A 15,994-nucleotide genomic window follows, 5' to 3' on the forward strand; every position below is an offset into this window, starting at 1 on the left:
TAAATTAGCCGCATCGAGATTTAGTGTCAAACCATATCAGTGTTCTTATTACAACTTGAGTTTTCTTCAAACTTAGGGTGTGTTCTTTGTGTGTTCTAATCTTACTGATTTTCTATACAAAAGCGAAAATTAATAGTTCTCGCCATATAAAATCAATACTAGAAGCATTCCCTACTCAAATCATAAAGCGCAATCGTCGTCAGACAAATCTATATATGACAAGCACTTGGCGCGTAACAAAATGGAAGTAGGAAACGCAAGACGTACAAACCAAAAATTCTCAACACTTTTCCTTCGTATAATCTTCACATAATGAAGAGCTGCAGAATGCTTTCACTATTCTCATGAAGATGAAATCAATGACTTACCATTTTATAAAGCTGATTAATCTCCGTCTGCTCATCTTCTGTGTCGTTCTTGTTGATAAGTCCGACGCTTCTCAAGTGTTTCGGTGAAGACACCGACAGGGCTATCGTGTCGCCCACAGCTTCGTGGAAACCTGCAACGTTTACGATGTCTCATGTTCATGTACGTGAGTCCGTACATTAAGATAAACATTGAACGGAAGGACGGATGTACGGAAGGGCGTACATTAAGATGAATATAACATGAGACCTCCAAGAAGTAACGAGCGAGTTGGACGTTCAGTGGGGCATACAGTGTTAAGCATCCAAAACAAATCAGCCCACACCGAGGTCTCTTTCATGCATATATTTGCATTTATTAAATATGCACGCCGCGCCGCACTGATCGCCGCCGTGCGAAGATTCACCAAGTGCCCATAAGGTACAATATTGATGAAAATTTTTAAGGTATGGTGCTAAAAGTAGGGAGGAATATGTATTTTGATGATGAAATTGAAGACTCATCTGATTCCCTTATTTATTGAATATATTTTAGCGTCAATTATACCGGAAAAGATGGCATTTCATTCATGATTAGAAATAGTAGGTACTCGTTAAGTTTGCAGAAAGTAGACGATACCCGAAATATAAAATAGTGGTTTTTGCTGTGAAGTAAGTAATATACGAATCTAGTGAACAATTAATTTATTTGAATATTTGTTACGGTTTAGACTCACTTGTTTTTAGTGTCTTGCGCGACATGTTTCGAAGAGCTAGCTCTTCTCCTTTCTCAAGCACTAACAGCAGGCTCTCCGAAACATGTCGCGCCTCGCCTGTGACTAAAAACAAGTGAGTCTAAACCGTAAAATTATTCAATGTTAGTAGGTCTCACAACAGTTTAAATTCAATTAATTTAGTGTAACATATACTTAAACTTAAGGTAGTAGTTAGTATTCGTTTATTTAAAATACTAAAAAATAAAAAAAAATTACTAACATTGATAAAGACAGTTCTCAAAATCTTAACGACATTCCAAATATATGAGGGTTAGTTAATTTTAAGTCCAGACACACACAGAACGATCCCACACAAACATTCCAGACCCAATAGTGATTGTTTAGGGTATATTCCACATGTCCAATTTCTTTGTCCAGTGTCATTACGTCTCACTCTCCCATTAAGCAAAATATGAGACGCAATACACATTGGACAAATAAATTGGACAGATGGAACCCTTAGGTGAAGTCACCTGGATTTGCGCCTGCTCTGAACACAGCCGGCTGACTCACATACTGCAGGTAATACTGCACATGCCCCATCTCATGGTGGACCGTTCTGAACATCCCAGAATCGACTGTCGTGCACATTTTGATCCTACAAATAAACTAAAAATCAATTTTATTATTACCTGGGTTAGCTCCGTCACGAAATACGACCGGTTGATGTTTGTATTGAAGAAAGTACTGAATGTGACCCATTTCGTGGTGTGTTGTTTGGAAATATTCGTAATCTACTGTTGTGCACTGCTTGATCCTTGAAATTAAGCCAGATATTAGAAGATAACATGTAATTTTGAATATGGCGTGCATGACCAATCTCAGGATTCTGTTGGTCAATGTCAGCATTTCAACCGCCTCATATCTTGGATACAGTTTGAAGATTTCTTTGGAAGAAGTAGTAAGAAACAAAAATCTGTCAATCTTATTTTAACTTTCTGTCAAAAGAAAAAGTCATTCATTTAGATGACAAGTTTTGTGAATGGATAAGTAAACTACGTCCAATCAGAATCAAGAAATACTTCGTCAATAATTATGTAAACGGTTGAAGCGCTCAAATATTGAACCCATTAGGTACATAAATGACTTGATCTAGAGAAAAAGCCATTATTGACTTTGCCATTAATGCAGCAAATCAAAACAACCACCACCGTAATGATCAAGCTAAACAAAATATGCATGCATGATTCAATGTTGTCAAATCTGTCAATACCTGAAATCTTCACCGTCATAAAAGTCCCAAGCCGAAGCATGGCAAACGATATCCCTATCAGTAGGCTTCTCTATTATAGAATTCTTCCAGAATTTCTCAGGCATTGGAGTAAGTTTCAAAGACCTGAAGAAACTGTCTGACATTTGGAACATTTTGAGTGCTGTGTAGTTCTGATCCTTCATTGCTTGTGTGACGTCTATTTCTTTCTTATCTGGGTACGGGCGTGTAAATGATTCTATGTTGTTCCAGGTTTGAGCCCACATATTACCTGAAAATATTTATTCAGTTTTGTCTATTCGATAATTATAAAGCTCCTCTATAATCAAAGTATTTTCCTGGTCAGCAAAATAAAACCAAAAATTTGAAGTTTTCAAGTTGGTAACATATCTCAATTTCACAAAAGCTCCCAATGAGAAATGACTTCCGAAAACATAAACTTTATTTTATTCCCGTGGTATTTTTCAAAAGTTTCTGAGCACATAAACTCAGCAACTTGGACATGTTACAAATGACCTTACCCAACAGATGCGCCGGAATAGGTCCCTTGGCAGAGACCACCTCAGGGCCATACTTGTCCCTCAACTGTTTCCTGACGTACGCGTGCAGCTGCTGGTAGAGGGGCTTCACGTCGTTCCACAGCTTCTCCAGCTGGACTTCGAAGTCGTTCACCTCGTAGTCGGACTGCCACCATTCCGCTACGTCTTTGTAACCTGAAACACGTCGGCGAAGTCGTAAGATATCGAGAAACATTTTCAACATATGTATTTCACAAGTTTTTCTAGTACTTAATAAAACTTTTTTTCAATAAAATCTAACAGTAAGACTACTTACTAATTAGGGCTACTAAGCAGGGATCCTAATTCCTAACTTTTCGAATTTATACTTTTTACTTTTCGAAATTTTCCTATGGACATTACTGTCCACTCACCAAAGTTCTCGTAATTGAACCGGTAGTATTATGGAGCACGAGTTTATATTATATTTTATTATATTATATTGTTTTTCTACTCCAGCACTTAAATGTGTCAATTAAATGACTGACAGTGATATCTAAAGCAATGTCATTTGAATGATTTGTCTATAGGCTCATAAGATGACTGCTAGCAGTCATCTTATGAGTATAATACAACTGCTTTATTTTTTTTAAAGATACAAGTTCCGATCATCTTGATTGAAAGAGGTATGTTTTCATTTACAATAATAACTCTTTTTTTTTTTTAAATAATAACTCAATTTTTTTTAAATAATAACTCTTTTTTTTTAATAATAACTCTTTTTTTTTAATAATAACTTTTTTTTGCTGCAGCTGTCATAGAAAAAGTAATGTATGCAACAGCTCATAATTGGTTCTTAAAATTCTCGGGTCTTTTTTTACAAAACTCGACTACGTCTCGTTTTGTAACTTCGACCCTTGAATTTTAAGAACCCTTATTATATCACTGTTGCATAAACTACTATTAATACACTAGCAGCTGAAAGCTGATGCGTGTATATCACTGCACTTGTTTTTTTAACGATTAATGTTCATTTTTTTGTTGTTTTAAGTGTTTGTCAAGTCTGTTTTTAAAACTGTAACTGTGTGTCTGTTTTTATAACTAAATAAATAAATAAAATACATTTTTACCAACCATTAAGCTTGACAGCATCGTTTTGCTGTCAAAACGGGCATCTTTTGTGTAAGATAATCTCGACACGAGAAGAAGCGTGCCTTTTGCTGAGGCAAAGATGAGAGGAGACGTGCGGGAATCAACCAATGGCATTGGTTGTCTTGTTTCCGCTGGATTATAACCAGCTATTGCTCGATTCCCTCATGAGCTCATGAGTCCTCTCATCTCCCCTCATCTCCACCTCATCGGAAAGGCAGTAGAAGAATAGTTATGGAAACCCACCATTGAGTTTAGCAGCGTCGTTGCTCAGCCTCACGTATTGAGTGAAGTTATCCTTTGCGCGGGCGCCGGCCGCCTTGTGCCATTCCACCCAGGTGTATTCCAACTCGGAAACGTTCTGGCTCTTCGCGAAGATTTCTGTTATGTCTGGAAGGTGAAAGGTAAATTATTTAGCTAACATGTCGTTTATTTTCTCAATAGAACTCATGGATCTAATGGCTCCTCTACACGATGGGCCAACGCCGGTCACTCCAAGGGACGCATTTATGCGTTAGAGGGAGCAAGTGATATTGCTATCTCATTCTACCGCATGGCTGCGTCCCTTGGAGTGGCTGGCGTTGGCCCATCGTGTAGAGGAGCCATAAGTATCGCCTTTAGGTAGCTATAAGATTAGTATCCTTTTTTGTTCCGATAGCAAGTTCGACTGTCAACTGCAAGAATTGAGGAAAAATTGCTCTTAAAATGTTATTTAAGAGCACTATCTTTTTTCAATTATGAATTAACATATTTATTATAATTGATATATTACACATTGTACAGTATAATATACTTTTATTATTCAGTCAATTAGAGATTTATATATTTTCGTTCATGTTATCCAAGTTTTTCAGATATTACGAGGCTTAGAGGAACCAAGGTCTAAATTGCCCTATTGTCTTCTAAAACAATGCTTAGCTTAAGTTACGAAGGCGTTTAAAATCGTTTGTAAACGCAAGCAACGTGTTTGGAATGTCATTAAATAATTATTGCATAAAATGTTGCTAATAATGAGAACAATTAGGCTCGTGAAATCCAAGAAGAACAATACAAATATTTGTTAAATAGTTTTAAGTTTGTCTGTTATCGTCCCTTGGCTATATAATATCAGAATCAGAATCAGAATTGTTTATTGCACTCATATTAGTATACAGATCTTAAAAACTACTTAGTACAGTTCCACATGAACCCTGTAAGGGTTATAGCAATATTCTTAACACTAACTTATGAGATAACATAGATAACATGCATCATAGGCTTAAGCCAATTTCTAAGAGCTTTATAATAATTATAATAATGGTCTCTCTTGTAACCATTTTTCAACACGCCGGTGGTACTGCCGGTAACGTTTTTCGTCCATATTTTCATACTATAAACATTTCTCTTAGGTATGTACCATTGAAATATCCTTGGCTCATTTTATTTAAGCGCGCGGTTGTTTTAAGTGATATACGCAGCGTTGAAAAGAATCCGTGATTCTAAATAGAAGGAACATAAGTAGTCCCAAAGCTTAAAAAAAGTGTACACCTTAATTAAATGGCCCCCTTTCTAAGACTTTTTCAATGTGTACCTTATTATTATTATAAATTAAGTATATTATGATTTTACCAAACAAAATGATTATTCACTTCTGTAACTTACCCGGTTCCAACGACAAATCACACTTAGTAGCATCCTTGTACGAGCAGATCTTCGACGTCGCATAGTTCGACTCCATATCAGAAACGGACTTCATCAGCATCTTGTATTTATCGTCAGGCAACGCTGCAACTCCTAGCTGACTGTACTTCTTGAACATTCTTCTCAATGTCACATCTTGGAAGTCCTGCCACTTGTACATCTTCGTTTCTTCCCATGCTAACTTCTCTAGCTTTGAGATCTCTAGTTGGGTTTGAATCTGAAATGGAAAAGATTGGTTCTTATTGTTTGCTGTCAATTTTAAAACTCAGTACGATGGTACTGTTAACTGCCCACACTGTTAACTGTCCATTGGTGGACCTTATGCCTTTTGTAATGTTTTAAGAGTGTTGCTTTTTGTACCTACAGAATAGTGATTGTTATACTATTCATAAGGGTTTATGGATAGATTAACAGGTATCATAAGTACCTGACGACCACCTGTATCGCCCAACGTTGGCGCGATCCAAAAATGTAACATACAAGCACAAAAAGTACAAGCTAGGAAATATAATTCTTAGTTCAAAGTATAAAGAGTACGCGATACCCACTCACATGATTCCAGCAACTAGAGTTTCAAGATTGCGCACCTCTAACATGATCGTCGCAACTCGAGTTGCAAAAGGAGTGTATGCGGTTTTTTATTTATTATCTGTGAAGGGCTGCACAGATACGGTATAAACAATTTTTAAAACACAGACTACCAACGTGACAATATTTAAAAAATGTTTCAACCATATAGACACAACCACAGTATTTCTTATCTATTTTACTTTGCAAGTTGTTCAGGAAGTGCGATGTGTAAAAAGTTGCTGCGTGTTTTAAAATGCCTCAAGTATTCAAATTTAGATATTTCTATTAGTAATGTATATTAAACTACTCCGCGTTTATTGGTCTATTAGTTTAAAACTATATTTTAGACCTACTTAATATTGATGACCAAATAATATCACTTCAAAACAATAGTTCTGTAGATTCTTGACGTGTTTCTTATTTGAATGCCCTACATTTCTAAGATTACTAAATATATCTTGAGCAACTAATAGACATTAACTAGTTCGATTATTAAGTTACATTAATAAACCATAGAATGTATTAAATCACTGTGTATTACACAGGATTAGCGATCAAAACATGTGACGGTAAATTGTAAGTACAAACCCGGCAACTGTGGTTGCTTAAAGCATTTCTGCATATCGTAAGGCATGTGGTGTACTAGACGCGTTGCATACGCGTTTTGGGATTTTTTTGACTACTTACTTATAATTTGTATTTACTAATATTTCTTTGCTATTTACATTGAATAAACTAAATAATTATACGATTAAATAAATAATTAATTAGGTATTACAATTTTAAAGTTCCTATTTCTGTTGAACATCTGCACCGCGCGCTGTTGTGTCTCCACCCTAAATGGGTAGCCATCTTTATTTTTGAGATGGAAGAAGTCAGTTTACCGGCTTATTTACGTTTGTAATCAGTATAATTTTATGTGTTAATAGTTATTATTGGTTTATTGTGCTTAATATGTTGTGAAGTGTGTGTTATGGTGGATGTATTAAACGTATTAGTGTAGTTATAAGTTAGTTCGCTTGTTGGTGATCGGCAATTATAAAAACACCAAAATTTAGTAGGTACGTAGATACTCTTTTGTTATTTTAAGTTATATAGCTACTATCATCGTTATAATTGCATAAGTTATGCATTTTATTTCAAGATTATTAGTGTCTTAAACTGTTTTTTACTATATTTTAGTACTTCAGTGTCTAAATTAGCCACAAAAAAATCATGAACATAATATATAGTTTCACAGCAGATTGAGCAATTTGAAAGTTTCTTATCGGAATTTGAATTAGTTTTACTCGGCAATTTCATAGGTGAGCTATCAAGATGTTTAGTACCAATTAAAAGCTTATTAAGTCTTCTTTAAATTGAATACAAAAAAAAGATACGTTATCGATTTAGATTTTTAATTAAAAATAGTTTTCTACTATAACGCGGACATTATTTCATTGGGTCAACTTTGTGAATTTTTAATAATTATTTTTATTATAACAGCACAATGCTATAGTAGTAAAATAAATTCTTTGTTTCTTTATCATTAAAAAACCAAAAGAATCGTTGCAAATGCTTTAGCAGAAGTAAAGTTATCGATTTTTGAAAATATCATGACACTGTGCCGTCGTATCTGCGAAATGGCAGAGCAGTTCAGGGCACCTTTTGTTAAAATCGGAATCATGTGAGTGGATATGATATGAATACAACAAACAACTTCTTCGCGTGGTATTGTTTAATAGAAGGAATGCTATTAAATTGTACAACGGGACTTAATCGCGTATCTAAGTTTTTAAGATTTACCTCCGACGTTTCGAGGACGGCGTTGTCTCCGTGGTCTCGGAGAAGACTGGTTTAAGTTGACATCAGCATCTTCTAACAGCGCGAGTTTTTCGAACTACCCGCACTTGGTCTTGTTTATCCGCTTGAACGTTTTGCGCACTAGGGATGTCACTCTGTCGACACACAACACTAACGATATTCGATTTATCGACTGTCGATATTCGTTTACGCTTACATTTACTAATGACTGGATTCCATGTGGATGAGATCTTGAAACCCTCGTCCCGATTGAAATTACTATGTTTTTTGATTTCAATGGCTTCCTGTACTTTCCTGCTGTAGAAATTACGATCCGTGGACAGGATTTTAGGGTTATGCAGCTCAATCCAGTGATTTGGTCCTGACTCCAGTAAATGCTCAGCCACGGCAGACTTGTTCACCTGACGATTTTTGACAGCTGCAATATGTTCCTTAACTCTTTCTGCTATTGTGCGCTTTGTTTCTCCGATATAGGAACTACCACAACTGCAATCAATTTTGTAAACGCCAGGCGACTGATACGGAATAACGTCCTTCGGTGACCTTAGGCTCCCTGCGACTTTGAATAATAGCGATGCTGCTGCGATTAAGTCCCGTTGTACAATTTAATAATGTGTAAAAATCGTGAAAGTTTAAATCAGTGTGAAGGAATGCTACATTTTCAGTAATATTAGAAGTATGTTACGCCCATTCAGCCTCGGTAGCGCGATTCCTTCTCTCTCTGTCGAGTTGACGAATTTACATCCTCCTTTCATGTTTTGATGCATCAAGGCCCGGGTCTCTTCCCTGCGCAGCTATAAACACCAACCAGCTATATTCGAACTTTAAGATATGTCAAATATAAGATATTGAAACGATATGGATCGGATGTGTCAGTGTCAAAAGTGACGTTTCTTCAAAGAAATACGTTATTTTTGACACTTGTTTGACACTGACATATCCGATCCATATCGTTTCAATATCTTATATTTGACGTATCTTAAAGTTCGAATATGGCTATCATTCAACTTTAGTCGCCCGGTTTCTCCTCTCTCCAACTGCAAGATCCTCTCCCTCATGCAAGATCTCTTCCTTCATGTTCTGATGCTTTCAGGTTCGGATCTCTTCTTTGCTTGGGTACTTAAATACTACTTATCAACTATAAGCTGTACTAACCTTCTGTTCTTCATTTTCCTTAGTTATATTAGACGTGTACGCCCATTCAACTTTGGTGGCTCTATTCCTCCTCTCACCAGCAGCTTTGTCCAGTTGTAAGATATATTCTCTTCCCTCATGCTCTGAAGCTTCCAGGTCCGGGTCTCTCCCTTGTGTGGCCACCACGAACACAGCCACTATCGCTGCGATCAGCACAGCACCGCCGCCGATTTTCAACATCGTCTGGAATTAAGGTTTAAGTTTAGTTTTATAGTTTTTAATACCGCGAGTCGAAAGATTGTGTCGACAAAACTGGCGTAAGTACTTGGTATCGAAAGTAATACTCAATTTGGGTAGCTACGCCGTTAAGTTAGTTATACCGTGTTGGTGATACATTCTTAAGAATACAGTCCTGAGATTATAATTATAAGGATTTGCTGAACCTGAATTTGTCCACGACTTAATTGATTCTGTTCCCCATATTTTTGGATTTCACCTGTAATGCTAGAATTTTGGTTTATCTCAGTTTTCTTTCACATAACTTCAGTGACAGAGATACAAGAAACATTTTGTTTGATTACTTACTTGTCTCATAAAATATACAAACTATATCTAAAATGTATGTACATTAACGTGAAATTATTTCACGACTTGTGACCTCATCCTATTGCAAAAAATACACTTGCAAAGTAGTTATAAAATGTGTGTAAATTGCTAAAACCATAGATGTATTATTTTTAAAGATGGAGCGTAAGCCACCTGTCACCGTAGCCTCACACACACAGACACATTTTATGTACGATTTACAATGAGGAACCAGAGGCATGTGGCCACGACGATAAAGTCATATCGATAAACTATACGGCCTTTTTACAATTTAAATTTTACTTGAAAGGATCTAAACTATCTAAAATGAACAGATAACTATTATAACATTAATTTAGAAGTTCTTTACTTATAAGTTGCTCTTAATTATGACCCCGTTATAATTATTTGAATTATTGTCTAAAGGAGGCATGGAACGCCACATATATGTATAAATGTTACATTAAAACCAAATAAAATATGTTTTTCGCAATAATAGAGTTTATTATTATATTATAAAATTTATAAAGTATTCATTATCCATTAGCATTTCCGGTTGTTTATTTTTAGTGAAGATATCGAAGCTTCAATTAATCGCTATTACGTTCCGCTGTGTAGAGAGTATCGATATATAACATGATTAAAATCGACAAATCTACATCCCTAGAAACGTGCAATAAACTCACACATACACATTTTAACGCACACATACACAGCTTGCCCACCACCAAAATGGCTACGGCTTGACAGATAAATTTTGTACTGAGAACCGAGAACGTTGGGGCCTTGGCTAAAACTTGGAACATCTGTCAATTTGACAAAACGATGTTTTCTTTCACATTTCTTTCACATTGTCATAGATAAAACGTGGTTTACACACCTTCTTTACAAGATAAATCAAGCTTTGTACCATCAGCTGTAAAAGTGTATGGCGAATTTATCAATGAATTCATTCATAATTTCGCAGCTCCCTGTATATATAACGATGCATTGGCATAAATAAAAGACTATGGAAGTGCTATGGAATAATAAAATTTAAAATAATATCTTATGGTTTTTTGGCAGTCATATTTTTTTTAGAAGAGAATAATCATAATTGATCAAGAAGGAGAAATGTCCTAAAAATATTTTCAAGTTAATTTGGGTTTTTTAAACAATTAAGAACGTATTGTGATTATGATTATATTCACATTTTAATTTGTCTTATGGGAATCCTAAGCTAATCTCATCCACGGAGACTAATTGTCTTTTCCTATATAGCGTCCTTCACGTTGCGGTCGGACACACATGGCTGCGTATGCGACGCCATTACGACTCTTAATGCAAAACAATCTTAACTGCCTATAGTTTTCCTAGAGACATACGACCTTTTGGAAGTTTATGTGTATAGGGAAAACTGACCAAATATAGGTCTTATTGAGTTGGAATAAGGTTTGGCATTGGTTAATGTATTGTGATGTTCTCAAGTTACTTAACGAATATCAAGCATGTGATGGTATTCGGTATTCTTTTAATTATGAACTTTAAATTATTTGTCAGTCAGTTGTTGTAGTATATCGTTGTCGGTCCTTTGCCGGCTTTGCCTTCTCCTTGACAGCCTGATACGACATGACGTTGTGTTTTTCCTTTACATCCATATACGTTTTCCTTGGTCTCCCGTTCTTCCTCTTTGCTTGAACCCTCCCTTCTAATAATAGTTCTTACCTTCTAGAATCTGTTCGGAAAGAGAAGAGTCGTGGAATGTATGGGGCCCAATACATTCCACGACTCTTCTCTTTCCGCACAGACTATATGATATTTTTGATAAATCCGCCGTGTCATAACAAGTGTTCAAGTATCTTTCCTCTTTTATGTTCATATCAACTATTCTCAATTTTATATACTGTTTTTTCTTTAACAGTACCTATTTTCAAATCTCCGAGATAAGAGCTTAAGGGCCAATTGTACCCTTCACTAACCGGGTTAACCGGTTAAAAGGAGTTACCATGGTTACCAGGACCATTTGACACTAACGGTAAGGTTTAACCGGTTAACCCCGGGTTAGTGGGTTGGTGGAAGTCGCTAAGTAACAGAGCAAGTTAAACACTAAGGAATGCTAAACTGGTTTGTGCTCAGGACCCAAGAGCCGTTATTAGCGGTCATAATTACAGATAACGGTCCGTTAAGCTAATGGAAGCAGGTATCGGCAAAATATTGATTTTGTTAGAATTATTAGTTATGTTATGAATACCTTTTTTTTGTCGATGTGGGAATGCTGTTACGCATCGTCACCCTGGCCTGAGGTGGGTGAGGGGGGGGGGGGGGGTATGTGGGACTCTCACCTCCCGGCTCTTTTCAGATGTTAAATGAGGGAGCCTATACCCACTAAACCCACACCGGCGTTTCCCACTATAGGTATGCCGTTTGGGGAGACATCCGGGAATGGTGAACATTCTACCACGACGTGTTATGAATACCTACGATTGAAATTCGACCTGTTTTTTAGGGTTCCGTACCCAAAGGGTAAAAACGGGACCCTATTACTAAGACTCCGCTGTCCGTCCGTCCGTCCGTCCGTCCGTCCGTCCGTCTGTCACCAGACTGTATCTCACGAACCGTGATAGCTAGACAGTTGAAATTTTCACAGATGATGTATTTCTGTTGCCGCTATAACAACAAATACTAAAAACAGAATAAAATAAAGATTTAAGTGGAGCTCCCATACAACAAATGTGATTTTTGACCGAAGTTAAGCAACGTCGGGCGTGGTCAGTACTTGGATGGGTGACCGTTTTTTTGCTTTTTTTTTTTCGCTTGTTTTGCTCTATTTTCTGTTGATGGTGCGGAACCCTCCGTGCGCGAGTCCGACTCGCACTTGGCCGGTTTTTGAGGTAAGTCGTAGAAGTTGCCCGTATACCCCGTATTGAGCTTTAAGTGGGTCTAGATCGTTGGAAATTTGGCAATTGGTACTCCCAGTACTCCCAGTGACAATAATGAGATCCCAGGGGGCCTTTGATATTGATTGTCACTGTGACAAGGTATCAAACTACAAAGTGGGACAGAAATCAATTTCCTTGGCCGTAGTTGCTCTGTGCCAATATAGTTGCAACATTACCGTACCCAAAGGCGAGTTCAAATGTCATCCGTAATCAAATGTTGCCGTGTTGCTTGGATATCACGATTCCACACGGTACAGTCACGGACTTTAACACATTCAGAGCCGAAACCCCGACTATCGGGTATTTTATGATTTCGTTCCCAGGCTGGACGACCCGATAGTCGGGATCGTGGTACTACAGCTTTATGTAACGAAATTTTTGCGGCCTGACGCGGATGTCTTGTTTGACTGGGTGGCAATGAATGTGTTAATTGTAGAGCCATTTAGGGATTACTTTACATTAACATTTCATACCGTTTTATTGACAACCAAATTAGCTTGAACCCTAAATGGCCCAACAATGGGGTTGGCAACTGTCAAAGGTTTGCATAGATGGCGCCATCATAGCTTAACCCTTTTTCGATGAGATTTGGCTTTAAAGGGCTGGCTGGATGCCATTAAAAAAACAAAAATTTGACACAATTCTAGGGATTGACAGGGCAAGCTATGATGGCGCCATCAGCTGAATACTTCGACCGACAAACCCCATTTAAGTCCGTGACTGTAGCTAGAGTTTGAAAACGCAAGTTTGTAAATCTAACCAGCAGAAAGTACCTACCTATAATTATCTGGCCATTTACCGGCGATTAAACAATTATTTAGCCAGCGTTTGAATGTGGCATTAATGGCAATTTGCAGGCCAGATAACAATGCCAGATGCCCAGAGATTATCTATATTAGGCGTGTAATACGATCAGTTAAACAATCTGGCAAGCTGTGAGACATACCATCATCGTAGTTTTGTATGATAAATAATTTGGTACCGGTTCGTTTTTGTACTGCGTTACATAATAATTAAGTATTCATTTATACTTACACTGCTTTCAGTTTTTGAGAATTTAAAAAACTGAAAGCTTGAAAGTCGCAGTTGCACGCCACCACTAGGCTACCAGCTATCGGCACTTCAACCATCTTTTCTTACTCATGATTTAAATAATATTAGGACAGTTTTAACATTTTATACACTCCGCATAATGAATTTATCACCGTTATAAACTAATATTACCTACACTACTATTACCAACATCCTTAAGAATTTTAATGATTTTGATCAAAACAAACTTATTATACCGATGGTCAATTCTGGCATTAATGCTTTCACCTAGTAATTTCTGGTATTACGTAGATGGTGGCGCCACTGTTGCGCGAATAGGTAAGTTGGGTGAGACTTTACGATCATGATCAGAACAAATTTATAAATGCCAGTGGCTAATAATGGAACTAATGCTTTCACCTACTCATTTCTGATGCCACGTAGACGGTGGCGCCACTGTAACACGAATAAGTAAGTTGTGTGAGGCTTTATAATAAAACCTGTCTGCGAAGTGCTTTTCTCACGGATCACTTACCTAAAGGTGAGTGTACACTGGTATGATTTTAATGATTTGCGTTATCGTTATCAGCAGGTAGCGTTGGATTATAGCTAGCTAGCTAGCTAGAAGTATATAGACAAAACACTCACATTTTTACAAGCTTCTACTTAACTTGCATTGTATGTACCTATATATGTATGTTTGTACGGGTCAAATCTTGTTAAGAGTCCATCAACGTGCACACTAGCGCTACTGCTAAATAATCGTGATTATTTCAATTTAACGAAAGATATTTAAAAAAAGGGGGCCGCTACGTACTGCATCTTGTATTAAAGTATCTTTTGAATACATCAAACTAGTTTCTATGTTGCTGGATTCGTCAATCTATAAACTCAAAACAAAAACGGCCGTTTTAACTTTGGACGCATAGATTGACGAATCCAGCAACATAGAAACTAGTTTGATGTATTCAAAAGGTACTTTAATACAAGATACAGTACGTAGCGGCCCCCTTTTTAGGGTTCCGTACCCAAAGGGTAAAAACGGGACCCTATTACTAAGACTCCGCTATCCGTCCGTCCGTCCGTACGTCCGTCCGTCCGTCCGTCTGTCACCAGGCTGTATCTCACGAACCGTGATAGCTAGACAGTTGAAATTTATACGGATGATGTATTTCTGTTGCCGCTATAACAACAAATACTAAAAACAGAATAAAATTAAGATTTAAGTGGGGCTCCCATACAACAAACGTGATTTTTGACCGAAGTTAAGCAACGTCGGGCGGGGTCAGTACTTGGATGGGTGACCGTTTATTTGCTTGTTTTGCTCTATTTTTTGTTGATGGTGCGGAACCCTCCGTGCGCGAGTCCGAATCGCACTTGGCCGGTTTTTTAAATATGTTTCGTTAAATTTAAATAATCACGATTATTTAGCAGTGGCGCTAGTGTGCACGTTGATGGCATTATAAACATAATAACTATAACTAACTTATTAAAGATTTTTTACGTTTTTATGAATCAACATAGTCATCATCACTATAGCATAATTATTGTCATATTCATCATATCTTTATTAACATATTTTACAGTACATATGGGGCTACTTTTCCGCACTAGTGCGTAAAATAGCACTTTTCGTTCGTATGTCGAAACTTTAAAGTGCCATATGTACTGTAAAACGTTGTTCGATACACGTGCGAATAGGTAATTCGCAACTCGTGTCGATTTAAAACACTCCCTTCGGTCGTGTTTTAATTTATCGCCACTCGTTTCGAATTTCCTCTTTTTCGCACTTGTGTCGAAAATAACTATAATTTTACAGCGCATAGGCGCCCCTATCTGTAATGCTGTAAAATTATCCCTGAATAAATATAAAATTATAGATCGTTGGGTGTGTACGGTCCCTAACAACATGTCTTAATCGCATAGGGATGTCGATTAATTCGATTATATACTTTTTGTAGCATTCACGAATGCGAATTTTATGCAAGTATAGGGTATATATATGTACTTATACAATGCTTAATGCTTCCGATAGACTAAAATGTGGCGTTATCTATGAAAAGAGACCTTATTGTCAATGGCGCTTACGCCATTATTAACGATGCTTCGATAGAAATACAATGCCGCGCGACGCCGTGCGGCGTAAGCGCCATCGACAATAAGGTCCCTTTTCATAGATAATGTCCCAAATGAATACCAACAAAGTTGTATTTAAACCATGTTGATGGCAAACAAGCATACGGCCCGCCTGATGGTAAGTCACCAAAGCCTATGGCCGCTTTCAGCGCGATAGGGT

General features: G+C 37.2%; 1 protein-coding gene across 1 annotated transcript in view; it reads right to left on the reverse strand.

Annotated features, from left to right (window-relative positions):
- The window catches only part of LOC134649729 (angiotensin-converting enzyme-like), a 78,744-nt gene that overhangs the window by 25,164 nt on the left and 37,586 nt on the right, over window positions 1-15,994 (reverse strand). Inside the window, 7 exon segments of the mRNA XM_063504560.1 lie at window positions 369-499; window positions 1,753-1,877; window positions 2,334-2,601; window positions 2,852-3,043; window positions 4,223-4,366; window positions 5,618-5,873; window positions 9,185-9,406. Coding sequence (XP_063360630.1) covers window positions 369-499; window positions 1,753-1,877; window positions 2,334-2,601; window positions 2,852-3,043; window positions 4,223-4,366; window positions 5,618-5,873; window positions 9,185-9,406 — 1,338 coding nt within the window.

The sequence above is a fragment of the Cydia amplana genome, chromosome 7 (genome assembly GCF_948474715.1).
Source record: "Cydia amplana chromosome 7, ilCydAmpl1.1, whole genome shotgun sequence".
Taxonomy (NCBI): domain Eukaryota; kingdom Metazoa; phylum Arthropoda; class Insecta; order Lepidoptera; family Tortricidae; genus Cydia; species Cydia amplana.